The sequence below is a fragment of the Schistocerca serialis genome, chromosome 2, assembly GCF_023864345.2.
Source record: "Schistocerca serialis cubense isolate TAMUIC-IGC-003099 chromosome 2, iqSchSeri2.2, whole genome shotgun sequence".
NCBI lineage: Eukaryota > Metazoa > Arthropoda > Insecta > Orthoptera > Acrididae > Schistocerca > Schistocerca serialis.
In genome coordinates, this window is record NC_064639.1 from 451,943,843 (window position 1) to 451,969,874 (window position 26,032).

Below are 26,032 nucleotides of genomic sequence, written 5' to 3' on the forward strand. Positions count from 1 at the left end.
ATCTTGATTTAACGTTGACTATTAAAGATGCTAAAATAGAGTTCAACATATTCCGGAAGGGAGCTTATTCAGACATCATCAACCCAGCCGATTCAACCCACCCCCAAGCGCATAAAATGGCGTTTTTCTATTCTATCCCGTTGTCAGATGTCAACCTCGAAAAAGAATTACAAATTCTCGAGAGTATTGCACAGAATAATGGCTATGATCCAAAGATAGTGAGGCAATTATATCATAAGAAAATGCGAAAAAGGACAACAACTTAAGGAAACACAAATACTCAAACCCAAGATCAGACCAAGAAATGGTTGTCGGTTCCTTAAATAGGTAACGCATCCTACAAGATAGGGCACCTGTTGAAAAATTCAGGTTTTAAAATTTCCTTCTCAACGAGTAATAGTTTAAAGCAAAATTTGGTTCATACCCTTGAGAAAGACTGTGATAAGTCGCGAAATCAGGTGTATATAAGATTATGTGTGATGATTGCCCATGTTATTACACAGGTCAAACAGGCAGATCTATAGCAGTAAGGTTTAAAGAACATCTACCAATAAAGGATGTAGGAACACGGGGGTCAGCCTTTGCGGAACATCTGGTGCAAATGGCTCATACACCTAAACCTTTACATGGCATAGAGCTACTACATCATGAAGTTAAGGGCTATAGACTCGACACGCTTGAAGAACTACAAATTTATGCACATTTAATTACAGATAGAGGCAATTTACTGAACGATCAACTGTATCTAAAAAATAGGGCATACTTCGAAGGCTTCCAGCCTATATTAGGTTTACAATAATTAATAATGCACGTGACCATTACAGTTTCTGTAATAATAGAACCTTTCCTACAGATGTTCATGCGAGATTTGTTGGTCAGTTTATAAGGCTCTGTAGTAGAATGTAAAACATAGTCATGCTGGATACTGTAATTAACTTACAATAGTAAAGTATAAAATTAATTCATAGCAAAAATGTTATCTGACGCGTGTGTAATAAGATTTTGATTCTATACATCTCGCGCATGTGCACCGCCCTCTGTGAGGCAGACCACGAAGCCCTCACGGTCTGCGGTCTCTAGTCACACGATGAGGTCCATACAATGGGCTTAAAGTGAATTTGCTACAGCTTGTTTAATAGAAGTGACAAAACCTTATGGTTATGCATCAAGGTTTATAAAGTTGACTTAGGACATGGCTTGTTTTAGGCAAACATTTAAATAATATTTTATGTAAGTATTACACGTTGCATCCTGTAGGATGGCCACATCTAATATAATTTACTAGCACATTATAATATTAACTTTTTGCAGGTTCTGCAAAAGACGTTATTACTAACGTTGAAACCTAGGTAAACGATAAAGTTAACCTGCAAATGTAGGCTGTATATTCTTATATATATACTGCTGAAGTTCTAAACATAAAAATAAATGATTAATCATAGAAGGTATTTCAGACAGTTCGCTCCCAGTGACTGATCACAGAAATCAGTACTAAATTCCTGGAATTTATTACACTGTTTGCAATTCCTGGGAGTAATGCCACATAGCAGTTTGAAATGTGACCAACATGTTAATCCAATAGTGGAAAAGGAAGTGGAAGAATCAGATTTTTTGGGAGGAATCGGCACAGTGTGGTGCACCTATAAAGAAAACTGCTTCAAGATGCTAGTATGATCACTTCTTAGTGTTCAACTGTTTGAAGTCATTATCAAATAGGTATGACAGGCATACATAAAACAAATCTAGAGGCATGCCCCTAGGATTGAAATACATCAGGAAAATCTTTATGAAAGTGTATCAGGGAAGCACAGGATGTGAATCCTTGGAAGAAAGGCATTGTTGTTCTTGCAGAACACTGTTGGAGAAATTTACAGAACCAGTATTTACAGAGGGACCGCAAAAATAAAAGTGCTTCCATTGAATATCTTGCATAAGACTCACAAAAATAAGATAAAGGGAGATCAGGATATTTACTGATGATTACAGACATTCTATTTTTCCCCTCACTCCATATGCAAATGAAATACTACAGAAAGTTACTAAAGTGTGTCTGAAATACCCTCCATTACAAACTGTATAGTGGCTTATATGAAAAGTGTCAGGACTATAAAGTGGCAAATTGGATTAAAGGAAGGCTTCATACAAAAAACTGACTTCTGTTTTATGAGCAAAAATGTGATTCATATTACCATTTGGAGATGAACACAAGCATTATAATTATTATTGTAGATATGTGAATAATCAGCACATATTTTTTTCCTGAATTTAAGGAAAAAAAACCTGAGTGCACAGATTCATTGTAATAAAGTTGGTACTGCACAACCTCCAACGACAGATTCCATTATACTACAGCATTGTTGCACAACTGAGGAAGTGCAAGGAAAGTTACAAAAAGGGAAAACTGACTTTGTCATTATCCATCTCGCAACAATTAGAAGTGTGTATAAATCACTGAACTGAAACAACGTATAGAAGATGAAAAATACAAGTTCATGCTGAGCGAAAAAATCGAAGTGGCTGGATCTGTCCCAGATTTGTGAGTGGGTGAAATGTGCATGGGACTCCATTCTGGTACCACTGGTTTGTGAAAAATCCTTCAAAAAATGTGGTACCACAAATTCATTGGATTGAACTGAGGCCAACCTTATATACAGTAATTTCTTGAATTAATCAACAGATATGTTAGTGTTGAAGATCAAATAATGATAAAGTCAGTATCTTGAAATCTACCTACGAAATGGAAGTAGGGCAGTATCAATGAATGGCGACAAAAGCATAATGTAGAGTTTCTCGTGAATTAATGGAAGTGAGTAACATCTATTGGAATACATGTAATAGCATTTCAGATTCTTCAGTTAAGTGTTTATTTAGCTGTATACGAGCAATAATAACTTGTAAGAAGTTAAATTGTGGTTAATACTTCACTTACAGCACGCTATTGATGCACCACAGATTGAGACTGCAATAACATTACAATATAATGGGCCCTATTGTTGGAGGTGGAGTAATACCAACCATATAGCAATTAATCCACGCAGTCCACTTTTTTGTCCTTAAATGTGGGAAAAAATATGTGCAGGTTATTCATGTGTACATGGTACATGCTGTACATCAAAGAATTATTTAGATAACACAAAGTAGGAATGATATAAATATAACATAACTGAAACACCTGTGTCATCCTACAATATACTGTACTACTGTACTTTCACAGCATAATGTATGTAACCAGGACACTGAGTGCTGAAGATCTAAGATGAGAAATAAAAACATCTTTTCAACTACATGAGCTCAACACATCCAGTTCATTATTGTAGGATATTGAATTGTTTTTCTGACAGATGGATGAGAAATAATGAAGAATTTAATGGGCTAGCAGAAATAATTATTATGGTTCTAATGTCATCTGAAAGAGAATATTAGTGTGTGTGTGTGTGTGTGTGTGTGTGTGTGTGTGTGTGTGTGTGTGTAAGAGCAATGTCCACAGTAAATAGATTTTTGTGAAATTAGACAAGTAAGTAATTATATGCCTGCAAGTATGATTTCAATAACTTTTAATTGATGAGATCACAGGCAACAGCAAAAATTAGTTTTTTAGTCCATTTTAAATCACCACTTTGTCCTGCAAAACTTTACTAGATAGTGACTACATAAGACAGTTCCATTTCTCATTTACTTTTACCTGGTGTACAACACAGTTACACGCTTATTAAGAGCTGTATTTTACATATTTACAAATGTTAGCACCTTGCTGCCTAGAATAGCAATGACCACTGAATGCAAAGAACATTGCAGTAACACATAAGAACAGAGCTGCCATTTCTTGCTGGCAGAGTAAACTAGTCACATGTTACTATATTTGCAGCAAACTGTTTTGACAACTACACTCAACTACAGCCTCTCATTGACTGCAATCAGTAATCAAAAGCTTTACAAATATTTTACTTATAAACCTGACAAATTTTCATAATCACACACATGACATTTTTGACAAAAGCACATGCTAAATAAAGATGTTTTCTTCACTGCAATACATGTGATGATCACTGAATAGCAGGGGCTTGCATTTTTCATTATGTTAAATTGCTGAGCAGAAAAAAAATTAGTGAATATAAATAGAAGTGTCCTGTCTTTGATATAGTTGGTCATGGTGACCAGAACATTGTTTATTTAGTTTTTGTCATGATAATTGGTGAAGTATCTTCTTTGCTTTTGTATATGAATATTATATTTTCGTTGAAAATTGACAGTACCTGGAAAATATTCCTGAGAAGGTGTACTTTATCAGATACTTTGAAGAGTCTTGAAGGTCAAACCATGTTTTGAAAATAACTTCCCGTGTACAATTTTAAGACAGAACTCTTCTCTTTACACAAAAATCAGCAAATATCAAGAGAAAAATTCTGTCTTTTAATTGTACACAGGAAGTTATTTTCAAAACATGGTTTGACTTTCATGACTCTTCAAAATATCTCATAAAGTACACCTTCTGAGGAATATTTTCCAGACACAGTCAATTTTCAACAAGAATTCATACACAAAATCAAAGAAGATACTTCATCAATCATCATGACAAAAAGTAAATTAGCAACGTTCTCGTCAGCATGACCAACTATATCCCCACTTAACAATTACTTCTCCTTTGAAAGCATCATCGCCTACAAACAAATCTGTGGTACAGCAAAGGGCACCAAGATGGCACCACCCTAAGCCAAGCTGTTCATGGACCATCCAGAATCCCAATGTGCTCATCTGGTTCAGATCCACTGATGACATCTTCATCATCTGGTCCAACGGTGAGTGCACCCTGTTCACATTCCTCGTTGTGAGGGTACAGTGTCCTCACATGGCAGTGTGTGTGTGTGTGTGTGTGTGTGTGTGTGTGTGTGTGTGTGTGTGGAGAGAGAGAGAGAGAGAGAGAGAGAGAGAGAGAGAAATTTCTCCATTGAGCGTATTGTAGCCATAGCTACCAGTATAAGTTAATCTCTGCTTGTTGGCAATACATTGGAGACCAGTTACTGTTGTGGTGCAAGTTACTTGTAGTTGGGCTATAAGACAGGACAAAGTCAGCTGAGCTAAGGTATCACATTTGTCGGCACTGATCAGTAGCAGTCTTAATGCTTTTATAGCGTGTCCACGCTGTGATCAGATGTTGCTTGAGTTTCAGTGTGGAAGCGATTGGCAGCAAATTGTGGCATATAGATTGAAATACTGAATGTTGTCAAAGGTGTTCATTTTTACAGAATGTTTGAATAAATTACAATTTGTGGCCCCTAAACAACTGATATTCTCACTTGAAGCAGTAATCACACTATCCCCGGAGGAATTATTTAATGAGGTTACCTGCATGGAATGTTTGTTGGAAAAGTAAGAAGAGACTGTGACCCAATATACCAAGCCTGGAGGAATACTGACAGGGTCGTTATATCCTGAATCTTCTCTCCCATTCACTTCGCCTCGTCCTCCTCAACCCAACAAGCCATATTTCTTGGGGTCAACCTCCATCTCAAGCATGGCCACATCAGTACTGCCATCCACATCAAGTCTACCAACCATCAACAATACTTCCTCCTCCTCATCCACCCATTCCACACCAAGCAGTCCCTTCCACACAGCCTAACTACCCATGGTCACTGTATCTGCAGTAATGAGTAACCCTTTTCCAAATATGCAAATGACCTAAATGAGGTCTCCATAGGCCAAAATCCCCCCCCTCCCAAACCATTGTCTAGAAAAAGATTCCTATGCCTTGTCTCTCCAGTCACTTACCACCACCTACAAACCCACTGCCCAGCAACACAAGGGCACTCCTCTCATGACCTAGTACCAGCCAGGGCTACAGCAACAGAATCCAGTTCTCCACCAGGGTTTCGATTATCTTTTGCCATGCTCACTATTCTCACCACCCGTTCCACAGTGGTTACTCTGCACCCAAAAATTCATATGCAATATCTTTGTCCATCCCTATTCCACCCCTGCTACCAGCCTATTGCCTCATGGCATCTAGATGCAAAACCTGTATCATACATCCTACAACTACCACCTACTCCAGTCCTGTCACAAACATTTCCTCTTTTGTCCAAAGGAGGCCTACCTGTGAAACCAGCCATGTGAGTACAAACTAAGCTGCAGCCACTGTGCTTCTTTCTATGTGGACATGACAATTAACAAGCTGTCTGTCCGCCTGAATGACCACCACCAAAATATGGTCAAGAAACAGGTGGACCATCCAGTAGTGGAATATGTTGCCCAACATAATGAGCTTCACTTTAATAGCTGTTTCACAACCTGTGTCATCTGGATTCTTCCTACCAACACCATCTTTTCTGAACTCTCCCTACAACATATCCTACATTCCCGTTACCTCCTTGGACTCAACCTTCGCTAGTCCCTGTACTCCACCCACCTATTTGCTTTCCTGCTCCCACTCAAGCACTACACCAGTCTTCATCAACGCTCCTACTAGTCTGTCCCCTCCTCTACTTCTCTCCTCTGCCCCTTGCCCCTTCCTATCAGCCCACCCTCCCAGCACTGCACCTAGCAGCCTGTCCCCACCATGTCCCTGAACCACACATGTCCTACAAGCAGCACAGACTCTTTCCCTACCTCTAATCTGCTATCCCTCCCCCTCTGCACACTCCTTACCTTCACCATGTACCCCATCCAATTGTTGCTCACATCAGACAAAGTTGCAGTTGGACCCTAGTGCTCAGAGACAGTGGCCATGTGTGTGTCGGTTGTGGCTGTATTAATGTGTGTATTTTCCGTTTCAGAAGAAGGTCTATGACTGACAGCTTAATACTGTAGCAATCTATTTCATTGTGCCCATCTGTGACTCAACAACTCTTCTGGTGGTGAGCAAAAATCTATACTTTCCACTGTTGTTTCTTAATATAATGGATCCACAAAGTGAACTTGATTCAAGGAATCAATCATTCTTAAATGGATAATAGATGACACCCTCATCAACAAATTTACAGGTGCACAATCCTTTCAAAAAAACTTGGCTTATAATCAAGCGTTAACTCATACTTTATACACTACGGTTTACTGATTTACAAGAGCTCTATGACTTGAGTTTGGACATTCATAGCTTCTTACGCCTGGATAAATATCAAAGTTTTTTGGAGCTACTGTCATAATGGGCTGACCAAACAGGGTGTGCAAAGCAAAACTTCTGTTGTGTGTGTGTGTGGTATTCCCATAATTTCTTGAAGTTTTGGTTAGCAGAATCTACTAAACACAGCCAATATAGATGTCAACCCCTTAACTTCACTTGAAAACAAGACAATCAAAACAAAATTTGTGGACTGGGTGAGCTTTTGCACAGTTAAAAAATCTCAAAATGTAACCATAATATGAAGTGTAATTTTTATAAGAAGAAATGATTCTGTGAAGAATGAGTTCACAAATAATAGAAGTGTGGCATACAAGAGAGCTTAATTTTCACTTGTATCTGAAACTCACTCTTCCTTTTCTGCCAAAACACACTGTTTCACATCTCTCAATTAAAACAGACATGTATTTTTTTTTTTTAAAGTACTGGCAATAAGAAGCAGTGTTAAAATTTTGAAGTTTGTGAGTAGCTGTCACTTACTTACTGTGCCAAATTGAAATAATTCATTTGTTATTTTAAAAAAGAATAGTGAAACCAATTTAAATGGAAGTTGCAAATTCAGAAACATAAACTGTAACATGCTCAGCTCTATGCTTTAAGCAGTTATTCATGCTGAACAGGAATGAAATCTAAGCTACAGTCTTTTAAAGATGGAGGTTACAAAAAAAGTCTATTAACAGAACCCAAAAAAGTTAACCCAGGTAACAGCAGAAACTGGGGCAGGTCTGACAACAATAATTATCAAGCTTTTGAAAACAAACATTCTTGCTTCTGGGACAAAAGGGTATAGGGAAGATAAAAAAGATAACAGATATATGATTAACTACACTCCCGAGAGCAATCTCTACACACAAGATACTGAACACTAAACAAGCACAACATTTGTGTCCCACAGTTCTAAAAAAAAAGGGAACACTACTACTGTTAACTCAATATTCTCAACTGATCTTGGTTTTGGCCCTTAGTCAATTTCTGCTGCCTGTAGGTATAATCTATTTATGTGTGTGAGTATAGTCCGCAAACTACAGCAAACAAGAGATAAAAACAGCTCTGATTCCCATTAAAAATGACATGAACTTACAACTACCAGGAAGAATACCAAATTTCAGCAAGACATTTCCAAAAGTTGAGCATAAGGTAAGAAGGTGAAGAAGATACCGCAGGTTTGGTTGTGAGACAGTGAGGGGGAGAGGGTTCTGGGCAGGTGGGGTTGCATCCTACAGGACAATCATCGAGGAAAAGATTAATCCTGGCACAGCTGTACATTTGCTGGTGACTAAAAACATGATGAGGTCATACAGGGAAACTGACACATGCCAGAACAAACTACTACTGTCTTCCACCAATCACCATGCAAGGTGCCTTACTGAATCATCATCCTGGGCTCTGGAGAACAGATCACCGGCAGCCTCCTCACTACTGTGTGGGAGGCCAGGTCCTTCATTATCCACTGTTGCCAGCTCCTCCACCTGCCAATGGCACAGTCCTCTCATCTACATAACTGATGTTTTAATCATTTAAGCTCATACAAATAGTAAATGAGATTAATAAATGAAAGGTATTGCATTTTACAGTAAAAAAAAACTCATTCTATAACAGCTTCCCATTAACTTGTGGATAAATTTTTCAGACCATAAAAGAAAATAATCAGTTATTGACAATATAATGTAACTGGATAGATAAAAAAATATCTACTCACCAAGCAGCAGCAGGAGAAGACACAAACAAAAATCTTTAACTTATGCAAGCTTTCAGAGCCAGTCGCTCTTCCTTCCAGCAGAAGAATTGAAGGAGAAGGAAGAGGGCTGAAGGAAAAGGACTGGAGTAGTTTAGGAAAAGGTTTTTGAGTCATCAGTCTTCTGACTGGCTTGATGTGGCCTGCCACGAATTCCAGCCTCATCTCAGAGCAGCACTTGCAACACACGTCCTCAATTATTTGCTTGTTGTATTCCAATCTCTCTCTTCCTCTACAGTTTTTGCCCTCTACAGTTCCCTCTAGTTCCATGGAAGTCATTCCCTCATGTCTTAACAGATGTCCTATCACCCTTTCCCTTCTCCTTGTCAGTGTTTTCCACACATTCCTTTCCTCTCTGATTATGCGCAGAGCCTCCTCATTCCTTAACTTATCAGTCCACCTAAATTTCAGTATTCGTCCGTAGCACCACATCACAAATTCTTCGATTCTCTTCTGTTCTGGTTTTCCCACAGTCAATGTTTCACTACCATACAATGCTGTGCTCCAAATGTACATTCTCAGAAATTTCTTTCTCAAATTAAGGCCTATGTTTGGTACTAGTAGACTTCTCTTGGCCAGGAACGCCCCTTTTGCCAGTGCTAGTTAGCTTTTGATGTCCTCCTTGTTCCATCTGTCACTGGTTATTTTGCTGCCTGGGTGGCATAATTCCTTAACTTCATCTACTTTGTGGTCAACAATCTAGATCTTAAGTTTCTCGCTGTTCTCATTTCTGTTACTTCTCACTACTTTTGTCTTTCTTCGATTTATTCTCAGTCCATATTCTGTACTCATTAGACTGTTCATTCCATTCAGCATATCATGTAATCTTCTTCACTTTCACTCAGCATAGTAATGTTATCCGTGAATCATATGATTAATATCCTTTCACCTTCCATTTTAATTTCACTCCGGAATCTTTCTTTTATTTCCATTTTTGCTTCTTTAATGTATGGATTGAAAAGTAGGGGCAAAAGGCTACATCCCTGTCTGACAGACTTTTTAATCTGAGCACTTTGTTCTTGTTCATTCACTCTTATTATTCCCTCTTGGCTCTTGTACATATTGTATCTTACCCATCTCCCCTACAGCTTAACCCTATTTTTCTCAGAATTTCAAACATCTTGCACCATTTTACATTGCCAAATGCCTTTTTCATGTCGGGAAATCCTATAAATGTGCCTTGATTTTTCTTTAGTCTCGCTTCCTTTATCAACTGCAACATCAGAATTGCCTCTCTGGTGCATTTACCTTTCCTAAATCCAAACTGATTATCATCTAACACATCCTCAATTTTCTTTTCCATTCTTCTGTATATTATTCTTGCCAGCAACTTGAATGCAAGAGCTGTTAAGCTGATTATGCGATAATTCTTGCAATTCTCTGCTCTTGCAGTCTTTGGAATTGTGTTGATGACCTTTTTCCGAAAGATGGTATGTCACCAGATTCATACATTCTACCCACCCACTTGAATACATTTTGCTGCTGCTTCCCCTATTCATTTTAGAAATTCCGATGGAATGTTTTCTCTTCCTTCTGCCTTATTTGATCTTAAGTCCTCCAAAGCGCTCTTAAATTCTGATTCTAATACTGTGTCCCCCATCTCTTCTAAATCAATTCTTGTTTCTTCTTCTATTACATCAGACAAAACTTCCCCCAAATAGAGACCTTCAATGTACTCTTTCCATCTATCTGCTCTCTCCTCTGCATTTAACAATGGAATTTCCATTGCACTCTTAATGTTATCACCACCCTTGCTTTCAGTTTCACCGAAGGTTGTTTTGACTTTTCTATGTGGTGACTCAGTCATTCCAACAATCATTTCGTTTTCGATTTCTTCACATTGTTCATGCAGCCATTTTGTCTTAGCTTCCCTGAACTTCCTATTTATTTCATTCTTCAGTGACTTGTATTTCTGTATTCCTGCATGTGACTGAATATTTTTGTACTTCCTTCTTTTGTCGCTCAACTGAAGTATTTTTTCTTCACATTTACCTTCATTGCACCTATGTTTTTCTTTCCAACTTCCATGATTGTCCTTTTTAGAGATATCCATTCATCTTCCACTGTATTACCTCCTGAGTTATGCCTTATAGGTGTATCTATAACCTTAGAGAACTGCAAGCGTATCTCGTCATTCCTTAATACTTCTGTATTCCACTTCTTTGTGTGCTGATTCTTCGTGACTATACTCTTAAACTTCAGCCTACTACTTGGGATTTGAATCTATATCTGCTCCTGGGTAAGTCTTACAATCCAGTATCTGATTTTGGAATCTCTGTCTGACCATGATGTAATCTAACTGAAATCTTCCTGTATCACCTGGCATTATCCAAGTATATCTCCATCTCTTGTGATTCTTGAACAGAGTATTTGCTATTAATAGCTGAAATTTATTGCAGGACTCAATTAGTTTTTCTCCTCTTTCATTTCTTGTTCAAAGCCCATATTCTCCTGTAACCTTTTCTCCTGCTCCTTCCCCTCCAACTGCATTCCAGTCCACCATGACTATTAGATTTTCATCTCCCTTTACACACTGTATTATCCTTTGAATATCCTCATATACTTTCCCTATCTCCTTACCTTCAGCCTGTGACGTCGGCACTTATACCTGAACTATTGTTGTCAGTGTTGGTTTGCTGTGGATTCTGACGAGAACAACCCTATCAATGAACTGTTCACAGTAACACACCCTCTGCCCTACGTTCCTATTCATTACAAATACTACTCCTGTTATACCATTTTCTGCTGCTGTTGATATCAGACCAGAAATCCTTGACTTCTTTCCATTTCACTTCACTGACCCCTACTATATTTAGCTTGAGCCTTTGTATTTCTCTTTTCATATTTTCTAGCTTCCCTACCATGTTCAAGCTTCTGACATTCCACACTGCGATTAGAGATCCGAATGGGGGACTACTCTGAATCTTTTGCCAGTGGAGAGATCAACATGACATTTTTTCAGTACAAATGTCCTTTGGATATATGTTATGTGTCTTTAATACAGTGGTTTCCATTGTTTTCTGCGATCTCATGCCATTGATCATTGCTGATTCTTCCGCCTTTAGGGGCAGTTTCCCCACCCCAAGGATAAGAAGTGCTCTGAATCTCTGTCTGCTCCTCCGCCCTCTTTGACAAGACCCTTGACAGAATGGGGGTGACTTCTTATGCCAGAAGTCTTCGGCTGCCAATGCTAATTATTAATCAAAATTTAACCGGCGGTGGGTTTTAAACCCGGGACTGATGATGTTTGGATTACTGATTATTAAAAACGCTACCCCTAGGCCTCGGGTGGTGAAAAGGGGTAGAGTTTGGAAATGTCACCCAGAACCCTGGGTCAGGTGCACTTACTGGACAGGATGAGAAGGAAAGATTGATCATTGGGGTCTGCACCGGATGAGATTTGAAAACCTGAGAGCTTAAAGGTGGAAGATACGGTAATATGAAAGACAGAGATTACAACTAAAACATCGTGCACTAGTTAATAAGAGTGAAAAGCTAAGAGCATTGTATGTAACTGAGATGGGAGGAGGGATGGTGAAAAAAGTGGCAAGTCAAAAAATGAAAGCTGTAGAAAACTACAACAGAATGAAGAAACGAGTAGTTAGTGTGAAGAAATGCTGAGACAGAAGGAATTAATGTAAATTAAGGCCAGGTGGGTTGCAAGAACCAAGGACATGTTGTAGCGCCAGTTCCCACCAAAGGAGTTCTGAGAAACCGAAGTCAGAGGGAAGAATCCAGATGGTGCATATGGTGAAACAGACACAAAGATCATGACTGTCATGTAGTAGAGCATACTCTGCAACAACATATTGTGTGTTGCCAGTATACGCCCTCTGATTATGCCCATTCGTCCTGACTGATAATTGGGTGGTACTCATGCCAACGTAACGGGCCGAACAGTGTTTACATAACAGCTGGTACATGACATGTCATTTCACCTTTGATAGTACATGTTTTGCCAGTTACAGGGCTTGTATAGGAGGTGGTAGGAGGGTTTATAGGGCAAGTCTTGCAGAAGGGACAGTCACAGGGATAGGAGCCATAGGGTAGGGAGATGGGTGCAGATGAAGCATATGGTCTGGCAAGGAAATTGCAGATATGGAGAGGGCAATGAAAATCTATTCCAAGTTTGGAGGGAAAAATCTCAAACAAAATGGATCTCATTTCAGGGTATGAATTTAGAAAGTCATGGCCTTTTCAAAGTGGCCGATTAATACATTCAAGACCGGGATAATACTGACCGGCAAGTAGTGTGATAGCCCCAGGGAAATCTGTTTTTGAACTAGGCTGGTGGTGTAATTATGTCCAGTGAAGGCTGACGTGAGGGTGGTGGTGTATTGCTGTAAAGAGTCTACATCCAAACAAATACATTTTCCTCGAATGCCAAGGTTGTATGGGAGGGAATGTTTGATATGGAAATGATGGTACCTGTCAAACTGTAAGTATTGTTGTTTGTTAGTAGGTTTAATGTGGACAGAAATGTTGCCTTTGGTAAGGATGAGATCAGTATTAAGGAAAGTGCAATGGGATTCAGAATAGGACCATGTGAAATTTAATTGGAAGAAGGTATTTAGATCACAGGAATTTTAACAGATCAGCCTCACCATGAGTCCATATGGCAAAGATGTAATCAATGTATTTAAACCAAATCAGGGATTGAAGGCTTATGGATCCCAGGAAAGCCTCCTCCAAGTGAACCATGAAAAAGCTGGCACAGGAAGGAACCATCCTGGTTCCCGTGGCCGTGCCCCTAATCTGTTTGTATGTATGCCCCAAAAGCTTGGTTGGTTGGCTGATTTGGGATAGGGGGCCACACAGTGAGGTAACCTGTCCCATCCGATTAGGGAAGGATGAGGAAGGAAGTTGGCCGTGCCCTTTAAAGGAACCATCCTGTCATTTGCCTGAAGCAATTTAGGAAAATCATGGACAATCGGATGTGGGTTTGAACCATCGTCCTTCCGAATGCGAGTCCAGCATGCTAACCACTGCACTATTTTGCTTGGTCCACTCAAAGATGAAGTAGTTGTTGGTGAGTATAAAGTTGATGAAGGTGAAAAGTCACAGGTTTGGAATCAGGTGGGTGCTGACTGAGGCAATGTTCAGCAGCAGATAGACCATGTACCTGGGGGCTGCTGGTACAGAGGGAGATGGCATCAATGGTGACAAGCAAGGTGTGTGGTGGGAGTGGGACGGGCACAGATTTCAGATGATCTAGGAAATATCATCAAAGGGAGAGCCACGTTTGAAATGACACATACCATATATCAGCTGTTATGTAAAAATGTTCAGCCTTTTACATCGGCATGATTACCATCCAGTTATCAGTCAGGATGAATGGGTGTGGGCATATGCATAGGGCGTGTTCTGGCAACACACAAAATCCTGCTGCAGAGCATGCCCTACAATACAACAGTCATGACCTAAGTGCCTGTTTCACCACATGCACCATCTAGATTCTTCACCCAGACACCAGTTTCTCAGAACTCCACAGGTAGGAACTGGTGCTACAATGTGTCCTTGGTTATCACCACCCACCTGGTTTTAATGTGTTTCAATTCCTTCCACCTCAACATTTCTTCACAGTAACTACTCCTTCCTTCACTCCTTTACAGTTTTATACAGCTTTCATTTTGTGACCTATCTATTTTTCGTCCTCCTCCTCCCACCTCTGTTACATGCAATACACTTAGCTTTTCACTCATATTAACTTGTAAATGATGTTTTAGAAGTAATCTGTGTTTTGCATAGTACCCTGTCTTCCACCTTTAAGCTCTCAGGTTTTCAAATCTCATCTGGTGCAGTTCTCCTCATCCTGTCAGGTATGTCTCCCCTGACCTGGGGTTCTTGGTGGCTTTTCTGAACTGTACCCCTTTTCCTGAAATTCTCCAGTCCTTTCTTTTCACCCCTCTTCCTTCCCCTTCAACTCTTCTGTTGGAAGATGGAGCTACTGGCTCCAAAAGCTTGCATAAGTTAAGCTATTTTGTGCGTATGTTCTCCTGCCGCCGATTGGAGAGTAGATTTTTTTATCTATCCAATTACATCATACCATAAAAGGGAATACAAGTTTACGGCGCTTTGGATAAAGTTACATTAGTGTTGAAAATCATGTCTTTTTTCATATTTAAAGGAATCAGTGTTGTGCCCTGCTCCATCCAACTTTTAAAATTCATGCAGCAATTGCATAACAAATTAACTGTATTAATCAGCTTTTTTGGTCATATTTTTTTCCTAATATTTCTCAGACATCCAAGATGCGTCCCCTACTACAGAAAATCGCTTATTTACTGTTATTTGTGCAAGCACCTACATATTAGTGGTTTAATTATAGGTGCACAAACTCGTTGCTATTTCCTTTCTAAACACATTTTCACAGACCAATCAATATGTTTTCAGGTGCTGTGAGTTATGCCATTACATGTACTCACTGCATGGACTTTAACAACCAAGTAGTGTGTAGACATAAGAGCATAACTTGCAGCACCTGATGAAGATTACTGGTTCATTTTCTAATGAAAACAGGAACTGACTTGTACACCCAAATGTACACCATTAATCTATCATGCTGAACAAACCTGAGAGATTACAATGACATATTATTTAATAAATGTACTGGTACTTAATTGTGAACAATAGAAAGTACAAATTATAATCCACCCTGCAGCATATTACTGTGGGGAGAAATGTATCCTAGAAGAAGTAACAAATTATACACTCATGTGTACAAGGGTCTTTCCTTCTTTTGTGTCTAACTAGTTACAGATGTCTGGGAGAAATCAATGAAGTCAATCTTGGAAATAGTAAGAGCAACTATTAATGTTTATACTACTTGCAAAACAACTGTGATCGAAAAATCACAATTTCAAAGAAAATATTTTATACATGTTCTTTGCTTTTTTCATTTACACAATAATGATAAACAAAAGATTACAATTTGCATTATTTCTAAACCTGTGTATGTTATCCTCCGTTTACAACATTCAAAATATCTGTAGTATTACTACTCAATACAACCTTTTTTGTGAAAACTAAGGTCTCATATGACTGTCACACCCAGAAACAATTTTCAAATCCCCCACAATCATGCTTTCCCAAATGCTCCCAATTATTTCTTCTCCCAATTGCATAACAATGTGTGAAACCATTGCAGGTATGAAACCATTGCATATTTCAATGAGTGCCTTCATTTCCTACTAAGTACATGTTGTAAGATGTAAACTATAAATACTGAAGCTGTTTTTTATACAACTATCTGTTTAATCTCACTTATCAAATCACCAATATAATACTGAAATTAAGTTTAACTGTGGACCTACACATAATTATAATATTTTTTTCCTAACTAACCATAACACTACCACTTGTCACAACAGGGTTATACAGAATTCCTTGCACATATGGTCACGTGTACATAGGAACTACAAAGAAAAGAATTAAAACCCGGCTTACGATCTATTATCTGGGGAACGAAGGTAAATTGGCAGCAGCAGATCGTGCACTCGTACCACGTAACCACCAAATTCAATTCTCTGATACTATACTTCTACAAAGGACACTCAATAAGTAATGCGACACATATTTTTCTCGGCCAATTTTGGTTGGAAAAATGTGGATTTCGCTGTGGGACGTCGTGGAATATTCCTGCATCAGCCCCTATAGTTTCATGAAGCTCTGATAGATGGTGTTGCTATACATAGCCTTCAACACAGTGTCTGTAATGGAGGTGCATTCCAAGCAGAGTGCTGTTACAGTTCCATTTGGTGGAAAAATACAGCATAACACATATTAATAGACACTTGCAGAATGTCAACGGAGACCTGGCAACGAACAAAAACACCACGAGTTGTCGGGCACGGAGTCTGTCGTAGTTGTAACAAGGTCGGGCAAACCTGTCTAATCTCCCGCATGCCTGCCAGCCGGACACAGCCGTGACTCCAGCAATGTAGAACATGTGGACACTCTCCTTCAAGGTGATCAATGTATCATAATCAAATATCTTGCTGTACGACTGGACATCTCTGTCGGTAGTGCTGACACACTCGTCCACCAGCTGGGCTACTCAAACACGTGTGCCCACTAGCTTCCTCACCACCTAACAGAAGACCGTAAAGAGCAACAAAGGTCCGCCTGAGCAGAACTGCTTGCACATTACAAGGCTGATTGTGACAATTTTTTGTCAAACATCATCAAAGGTGACGCAATATAGGTTCATTACTTCACACCGTAATTGAAACGGCAATTCGAGGAGTGGCGTCACACCGCCTCTCCTCGAAAGAAAAAGTTCAGTGGGGCACCCTCGAACTGTAAAGCCGTAGTGATAGTGTTCTGGGATTCTGAAGGGGTTATTCTGTTTGATCCCCTCCCTCGTGGGGCAAAGATCAACTCTGAAGTGTATCGTACTACCCTAAGAAAACTGAAGAAACGATTTCAGCACTTTTGTCAACACAAAAATGTAAATTAACTTCTCCTTCTCCATGACAACGCACGGCCTCACACGAGTCTGTGTACACAAGAGTAGCTCACAAAACTTCACTGGATTGTTCTTCCTCATCCACCCTCCAGCCCAGATCTTGCGCCTACCAACTTCCATCTGTCTGGCACAATGGAGGATGCACTGTGCAGGAAGTAGTATGTGGATGATGAGGTTACTGATGCAGCAAGATGTCGGCTCTGACGCCCACCAGTAGAGTGGGCATACCGGCTCTCCCAGTAAGGTGGATACGACTGTCTCACTGAACTGAGATTATGTTACAAAACAGGATTTTGTAGCAAAAAGAGTGGGGAATAATATGGTGTATTGAGATTCTGAATACAACCAACCTGCTTTCAGAAACAAAATGTGTTGTATTACTTATCAAACACTCCTCATATCAAGATTCAGTCATTACTATGCTAGGATGTACAGAAAGGTCAAAGAAATTAAAAAATACAAAAACAGCTTAACATATAAGGGAGGAGGATTGAAACAACACAATTTGGGCCTTCTTTAAAGAATCAAACTCCCACATGTAAAATAGCTTCAAACTTCTGATTTCTTTACAGATGAGTTAATGTGTTAAATATTTGACATTAAGTATATGGGTGAGAAATAGATTAGTAAAGGTTTGAAATTATGTTTTGATTTTGATCAAAGTCACTAAGTGCACTCATTCGCAACTATTGGATGGAAATAGTCAGGGTAATTCCACACGGTGATTTACTCTAACTTGTGCACAGTTTCCAACTGTAACACTTTTCTTCCCGTGTCAACCCTTTAACATTTTGTCAATAATTATGAAATATTGAAAAGTTGGAAGCTGTTAGATAGACAACATGCAACTGGGACTGGCTGTCATTTAATAATATAGATGTAGCAAATAGTGCCACTTCTTCTGCAGCACAAAATTCATAACACACACTGGTGCGACTCCGCAATCTGTGGCAGCGACTTGATGATGTCACGAGCCGACAATTGTTACATATAAACAGCTTAGCTTGCTGAGCTTATTTGAGCTCATACATCATCCAATGAAGTCTTTATAGTCTCTGAGAACTTATCCAAAACTAGAAGATTAAACATTGGGCACAGCAACATGCGTTACACCATGTTGTTTTGTCCATATAACTAAAATCACCGAGGATCAAGTAAATATTCTCTCAAACAAGTCATATATCTCTTTCTCTGCAGGCAATCCCCAACACATGCCGAGACAGAAAACCACTACATTAAGATCTGTGTATATTCATGCGATTTTTTTTTTTTTTTTTGCCCGGAGATGGGACCATATCTTGAGACATGTTGTAATAATACAATAATTTAAGTACATTAACAAATAACTCATGGCTAGTAGCAGTTACAAAAAACCTGTTGACAAAATTTCTTTATCAGCATATTATTATTATTGGATTATGTTTAGAAATGTTTTGACATGAAAATGAAGAAGTAAAACTTACACTGTCTTCTCTGTTGAGAATTTCATCAGCATCATCATCACTAATATCACTAAGATCTACTTCGTGACATACAGGATCCTCCAAACAAATCTTCTTTCCATCTGGTTTATCAGAGGCCATTTCCAGATTATCTCGAGGTCGCTTTCCATGAAGCAAGCTATCAGATACATCAACTGTCTTCTTCATACTGTCATCCAGTTTCACTATAACACCAACCAAATTAGATTAATATTATCAAAATGTTAAAAAAACTGTTTCCCGAAAAACATAAAATACCTCTTACCATCCAGCAGCTTGTCCTCCTTCAACTCCACTATCCGTTCTGCATCCAAAAGTTCATCATGTGGCATCCTAACACTGAAACAAAGGCATATGTATGTTGTTTAATAAGATACAGCAGTTATTAACATAATAATTGTAGCATTAATATTTAGTACACTGTGACTGTATGGGACACAAGAGCCAGTGCATTTGGCTTTCTAGTCGGTGCATTAATGGATTACAGACATCTTTTCACTACATATTTACTATAGTTCAGCTTACCATCTACATCTGTCACTTGCCTTCTGTACAAGGACTTTACAAAGATCAGAACTAAATGTAAATAAAAGCAAAATAACAAGTTGGAATCAAACAATATCTATTTTTATTATTTTGTCATGCAAGATGTAATAAATACTACTTCATGAATCTTCTTCTGTTACTTGCATTAAAAGTTTTCAAATGATTTGAAAACAGAAATTAATGTAGTTTTGTTTCCACATACAAAATCTGTTACACCGTACTGTGTCTGCTGTGCCCCAAAATCAACCAACCATCTCTCTTTCATTCAAATGTAGTAGAGATAAAGCGTATGAATGACATTTATGTATCAAAGTCATTATCCAATATATAACAATTTATCATCGTAATTATTATTATTATTATTGTTATGTTATTACTAGGATTATAAATTATATTAAATCTGTGGATATTTAAGACATTTATTCAAATATTGTCATTAATACTAAGACACTGTTTAGTTTCTACAAGAGAAACATACTGTCTCTACAGCTGAGCAGTAAAACACCATTAGCAGCATGCTTAATATTCATCGGAGCTGGCCATTAAATAATAAATATTCATTCAAAAGAAGATACTGAACTGATACAAGCTGCGATTCATTTTGACTTGTGTGTTTTAGAATACTACTGACCACAATTTCTGTTGCCAGACTAGGTCATGGCAGAGCTATGAAAATGCATAACTCCTACATGACATGAGTATTACTCACAAATTGCTTTTACATGTGAGATTCATTGTCAACTTGTAAATGTTGTTATTTTAATTTGTCTGCTACAGTAATATGTCTGCTATAAAATTGTCTGAGGTAATACGTATGCAACTATTATTGTAGTTTAAGTTAAATTGGTCCTTTCAATATCATGTGGAGAAAAATCAACAGACTGTTGTCAAATTATTATACATACCTATATGGCATAACACAACCCATGTTAAAGCTTCTACACATAATGGATGTGGAACAACATGACTGTAATGAATAAAGCTTTTCAGAAATAACAGCAAACATTTGCCTTTTATGATGGTTCAATCTTTATTATACCACGACTGGTATCAAGTTGCCTAATGACTCATCATAAAATAGTGGTACATACTTTGTAGTGATTGTTTGCTAGAATCAATTACTAAAAACTGTGTACTACCACCTGACTGTGAGTCGCTAGGCAAGTTGGAACTGGTCACGGTATAACAAAAACTGAACCATCACAAAACGGGATTGGTTACAGTTATTTCTCCAAACCTTCGCAAAATGCAACAGTTTCTGAGATAGGGGTTTGATCCAGATCTAGATTGTAAACCCCCTTCTCACATTAACAACATCCATTTTGACATGCTGGATGACCACAGTATAGTTTCTTGGAATCTTTTACATCTGAGAAATGTGGGGTTGGTCCTGTATCTCCCTCTCTCTCTCTCTCTCTCTCTAAAAAAAGCAACAACACAGAAATGGTTTAAATAGGGAAACACACAGAACAAATCTTTATGATGAAAAGCAGTAAACTCAACTGCAGAATAAAAGTAATTACCAAATCACAGATGGGTGATATTCCTTCATTAGCAGACCCTGCCACAGGTGCAATCTACAGTTCAGAAAAAGAAGTATTTGCCGAACTATTAATTTGCATATTGTATTCTGAAGCCCACTTGTTTGGTATGACTTGAAAAGTGATTCATAGTTTGTTCCACTGTTATGTATCAGCTGGAGCCCAGAATTGACTTTCTAACTTCATTTTAAAATCTGTAAATGTTCCTTGTCTTCCTCTTACACCACAAATGGTTGAAAGTGACTGTTTTAAGTCTAGATGGTATGGTGGAAGTAGAAAGGGAACCATTTTCTTGCAAAATTTTGTCAGTGGTATAAACAAGTGAGGGTTGGTGTTCCTTAATTAATGCTAAAAATTTGGGTTTCCTTGTCTCCACAGATTTTTAATTTCTTCTCTCAATTTTTACCTGACAATCCAATGTTTTACTGCTGTACCAGAGAGAAGAAGTCAACACAAAACGAAATATTGCATTCAAATCAATGAAATGTTGACTGGCTCTGTTGTTCGACAATACTCTTTACCAATTGTAACTTTGCAACATTTATTCACTATGTGGTGTTATAAATCCAAGATTCTTGTAAATAAGGTACTGGCCACTTTAATTCTGGTGTGTTATTCTTTTTTTTAAAAAAAAATCTAATGTAGTATGTTCATTTTGCAAGTACGTTCTTTCCTCCGCGTATAACGATTTCATCATTCTGGTACCTTTCAATATAAAATCCCAGAGTTTCTTTTGTAGCCTGGAATTCAAGTTATGACCAACAAAAACTATTACATTTTTACAAATATGGATATTCCTTGTTGTTTTTGTTGTGGTCTTCAGTCCTGAGACTGGTTTGATGCAGCTCTCCATGCTACTCTATCCTGTGCAAGTTCCTTCATCTCCCAGTACCTACTGCAACCTACATCCTTCTGAATCTGCTTAGTGTATTCTGGTCTCCCTCTACGATTTTTACCCTCCACGCTGCCCTCCAGTACTAAATTGGTGATCCCTTGATGCCTCAGAACATGTCCTACCAACCGATCCCTTCTTCTAGTCAAGTTGTGCCACAAACTCCTCTTCTCCCCAATTCTATTCAATACCTCCTCATTAGTTATGTGATCTACCCATCTAATCTGCAGCATTCTTCTGTAGCACCACATTTTGAAAGTTTCTATTCTCTTCTTGTCTAAACTATTAATCGTCCATGTTTCACTTCCATAGATGGCTACACTCACTACAAAAACTTTCAGAAACAACTTCCTGACACTTAAATCTATACTCGATGTTAACAAATTTCTCTTCTTCAGAAACGCTTTCCTTGCCATTGCCAGTCTACATTTTATATCCTCTCTACTTTGACCATCATCAGTTATTTTGCTCCCCAAATAGCAAAACTCTTTTACTACTTTAAGTGTCTCATTTCCTAATCTAATTCCCTCAGCATCACCCGATTTAATTCGACTACATTCCATTACCCCCGTTTTGCTTTTGTTGACGTTCATCTTATATCCTCCTTTCAAGATACTATCCATTCCGTTCAACTGCTCTTCCAAGCCCTTTGCTGTCTCTGACAGAATTACAATGACATCGGTAAACCTCAAAGTTTTTATTTCTTCTCCATTGATTTTAATACCTACTCCAAATTTTTCTTTTGTTTCCTTTACTGCTTGCTCAATACACAGATTGAATAACATCGGGGAGAGGCTACAACCCTGTCTCACTCCCTTCCCAACCACTGCTTCCCTTTTGTGCCCCTCAACTCTTATAACTGCCATCTGGTTTCTGTACAAATTGTAAATAGCCTTTTGCTCCCTGTATTTTACCCCTGCCACCTTTAGAATTTGGAAGAGAGTATTCCAGTCAACATTGTCAAAAGCTTTCTCTAAGTCTACAAATGCTAGAAATGTAGGTTTGCCCTTCCTTAATTTAGCTTCTAAGATAAGTCGTAAGGTCAGTATTGCCTCACGTGTTCCAACATTTCTACGGAATCCAAACTGATCTCCCCCGAGGTCGGCTTCTACCAGTTTTTCCATTCGTCTGTAAAGAATTCGCGTTAGTATTTTGCAGCTCTAACTTATTAAACTGATAGTTCGGTAATGTTCACATCTGTCAACACCTGCTTTCTTTGGGATTGGAATTATTATATTCTTCTTGAAGTCTGAGGGTATTTCGCCTGTCTCATACATCTTACTCACCAGATGGTAGAGTTTTGTCAGGACTGGCTCTCCCAAGGCCGTCAGTAGTTCTAATGGAATTTTGTCTGCTCCCGGGGCCTTGTTTCGACTCAGGTCTTTCAGTGCTCTGTCAAACTCTTCACGCAGTATCGTATCTCCCATTACATCTTCATATACATCCTCTTCCATTTCCATAATATTGTCCTCAAGTACATCACCCTTGTATAGACCCTCTATATACTCCTTCCACCTTTCTACTTTCCCTTCTTTGCTTAGAACTGGGTTTCCATCTGAGCTCTTGATATTCATACAAGTGGCTCTCTTTTCTCCAAAGGTCTCTTTAATTTTCCTGTAGGCAGTATCTATCTTACCCCTAGTGAGATAAGCCTCTACACGCTTACATTTGTCCTCTAGTCATGCCTGCTTAGCCATTTTGCACTTCCTGTTGATCTCATCATTTTTGAGACGTTTGTATTCCTTTTTGCCTGCTTCATTTACTGCATTTTTATATTTTCTCCTTTCATCAATTAAATTCAGATTTCTTCTGTTACCCAAGGATTTCTACTAGCCCTCGTCTTTTTACCTATTTGATCCTCTGCTGCCTTCACCACTTCATCCCTCAGGACTACCCAATCTTCTTCTACTGTATTTCTTTCCCCCATTCCTGTCAATTGCTCCCTTATGCTCTCCCTGAAACTCTGTACAACCTCTGGTTTGGTCAGTTTATCCAGGTCCCATCTCCTTAAATTCCCACCTTTTCGCAATTTATTCAGTTGTAATCTACAGTTCATAACCAAAAGATTGTGGTCAGAGTCCACATCTGTCCCTGGAAATGTCTTACAATTTAAAACCTGGTTCCTAAATCTCTGTCTTACCATTATATAATCTATCTGATACCTTTCAGTATCTCCAGGATTCTTCCATGTATACAACCTTCTTTTATGATTCTTGAACCAAGTGTTAGCTACGATTAAGTTATGCTCTGTGCAAAACTCTACCAGGCGGCTTCCTCTTTCATTTCTTACCCCCAATCCATATTCACCTACTATGTTTCCTTCTCTCCCCTTTCCTACTCTCGAATTCCAGTCACCCATGACTATTAAATTTTCGTCTCCCTTCACTACCTGAATAATTTCTTTTATCTCATCATACATTTCTTCAATTTCTTCGTCATCTGCAGAGCTAGTTGGCATATAAACTTGTACTACTGTAGTAGGCGCGGGCTTCGTGTCTATCTTGGCCCCTATAATACGTTCACAATGCTGTTTGTAGTAGCTTACCCGCACTCCTATTTTTTTATTAATTATTAAACTTACTCCTGCATTACCCCTATTTGATTTTGTATTTATAACCCTGTATTCACCTGACCAGAAGTCTTGTTCCTCCTGCCACCGAACTTCACTAATTCCCACTATATCTAACTTTAACCTAAACATTTCCCTTTTTAAATTTTCTAACCTACCTGCCCGATTAAGGGGTCTGACATTCCACGCTCCGATCCGTAGAACGCCAGTTTCCTTTCTCCTGATAACGACGTCCTCTTGAGTAGTCCCCGCCCGGAGATCCGAATGGGGGACTGTTTTACCTTCGGAATATTTTACCCAAGAGGACGCCATCATCATTTAACCATACAGTAAAGCTGCATGCCCTCGAGAAAAATTACGGCTGTAGTTTCCCCTTGCTTTCAGCCGTTCACAGTACCAGCACAGCATGGCCGTTTTGGTTAGTGTTACAAGGCCAGATCAGTCAATCATCCAGACTGTTGCCCCTGCAACTACTGAAAAGGCTGCTGCCCCTCTTCAGGAACCACATGTTCGTATGGCCTCTCAACAGATACCCCTCCGTTGTGGTTGCACCTACGGTACGGCTATCTGTATCGTTGAGGCACGCAAGCCTCCCCACCAACGACAAGGTCCATGGTTCATGGGGGGAAGCTTGTACTGCTGGCAAAATCAAAGAAATTGTTGTATCATAACATATTTACCTTTATCAGTAATGAACTATTTATTGTATGCATTTTACTGAGTCTGCTTTGAACTGATACTTGAATTCCTCTTCCACTCAGCATCATGTCTCCCCCTCCACTGACCTACTTAACTTTTGCTTGTTAAAATTTGCTTACACTTTCTGTCGCCTTCCCTTCTGGAAATATCATACTTTTCTCGTTCTCACAGTCAGTAAGGTTAATGATGTTACCAGCAAGTTAGCACAGCCTCCTGCAAAGGTATTTTCTACATCCACCTTTTACACTCACAGTGGGAGCTAGCAACATGCACTACGTTGAATTGGGATGTGACTGTACATCATCACATGACCAAGTTGGTTCCCTCAAGGGGTTAGGTAATCACTCTGTCCTGCTGAGTAAAGGATATACACATGTTGCTGTTTTGTTGTGGTTGTGGTCTTCAGTTATAAGACGGGTTTGATGCAATTCTTCACTCACATATGATTAGAAGTTTATAGGATCGAATGATTGGCATTCACAAAGATATACTACTGTCTGCTGTAAGGTGGAATTGCAATTGGAGCCCATGTTTGGCTTGATGGTTGTGCAGATAAGCATCTTAACTTAACCTCCACTTTTAAATCTTTTCTTTTAACTATACAATTTGTATATATGGAAATATGCAGTTTCAGATTTCACATTAAACTGTACGTTCCATATTCAATAGGGACAGATCTAGTGAGACACCATGTGGCTCAAATGACTGTTCGGACTGATCACTGCTCTATCTCTAGGACATAATGCTATTGTCTGCAAATATATTCTTTTGTGTACAATAGCTTTGATGCTGAACAAAATATATCTCTCACTTCAATATGTTCATCAGTATATACAATGTTACACCCACAGAAAATATCATATCTGTTGTAAGAGAATGAACTGATTTGGACTTTGATGTTGATAGTGTACAATAAAAGTTTTCTTTGAAAAATGAACAACATTTCCTAGAGTTCATTATACAGTGTTACACAAGATAAAATGCC

The 26,032-nt window shown here is 38.7% G+C and overlaps 1 protein-coding gene across 7 annotated transcripts in view; it reads right to left on the reverse strand.

Moving 5' to 3' along the window:
* LOC126457331 (zinc finger CCCH domain-containing protein 13-like) overlaps window positions 1-26,032 on the reverse strand; it is a 243,890-nt gene that overhangs the window by 31,380 nt on the left and 186,478 nt on the right. For 6 of the 7 annotated variants that reach the window (XM_050093536.1, XM_050093535.1, XM_050093534.1 and 3 more), the window contains exons 13-15: window positions 19,066-19,139; window positions 18,783-18,985; window positions 8,485-8,586 (exon numbers count right to left, since the gene is read on the reverse strand). In XM_050093536.1, the coding sequence (XP_049949493.1) occupies window positions 8,485-8,586; window positions 18,783-18,985; window positions 19,066-19,139 (379 nt within the window). The remainder of the gene's footprint in view (window positions 1-8,484; window positions 8,587-18,782; window positions 18,986-19,065; window positions 19,140-26,032) is intronic. The other variant, XM_050093537.1, reaches the window with a different exon arrangement.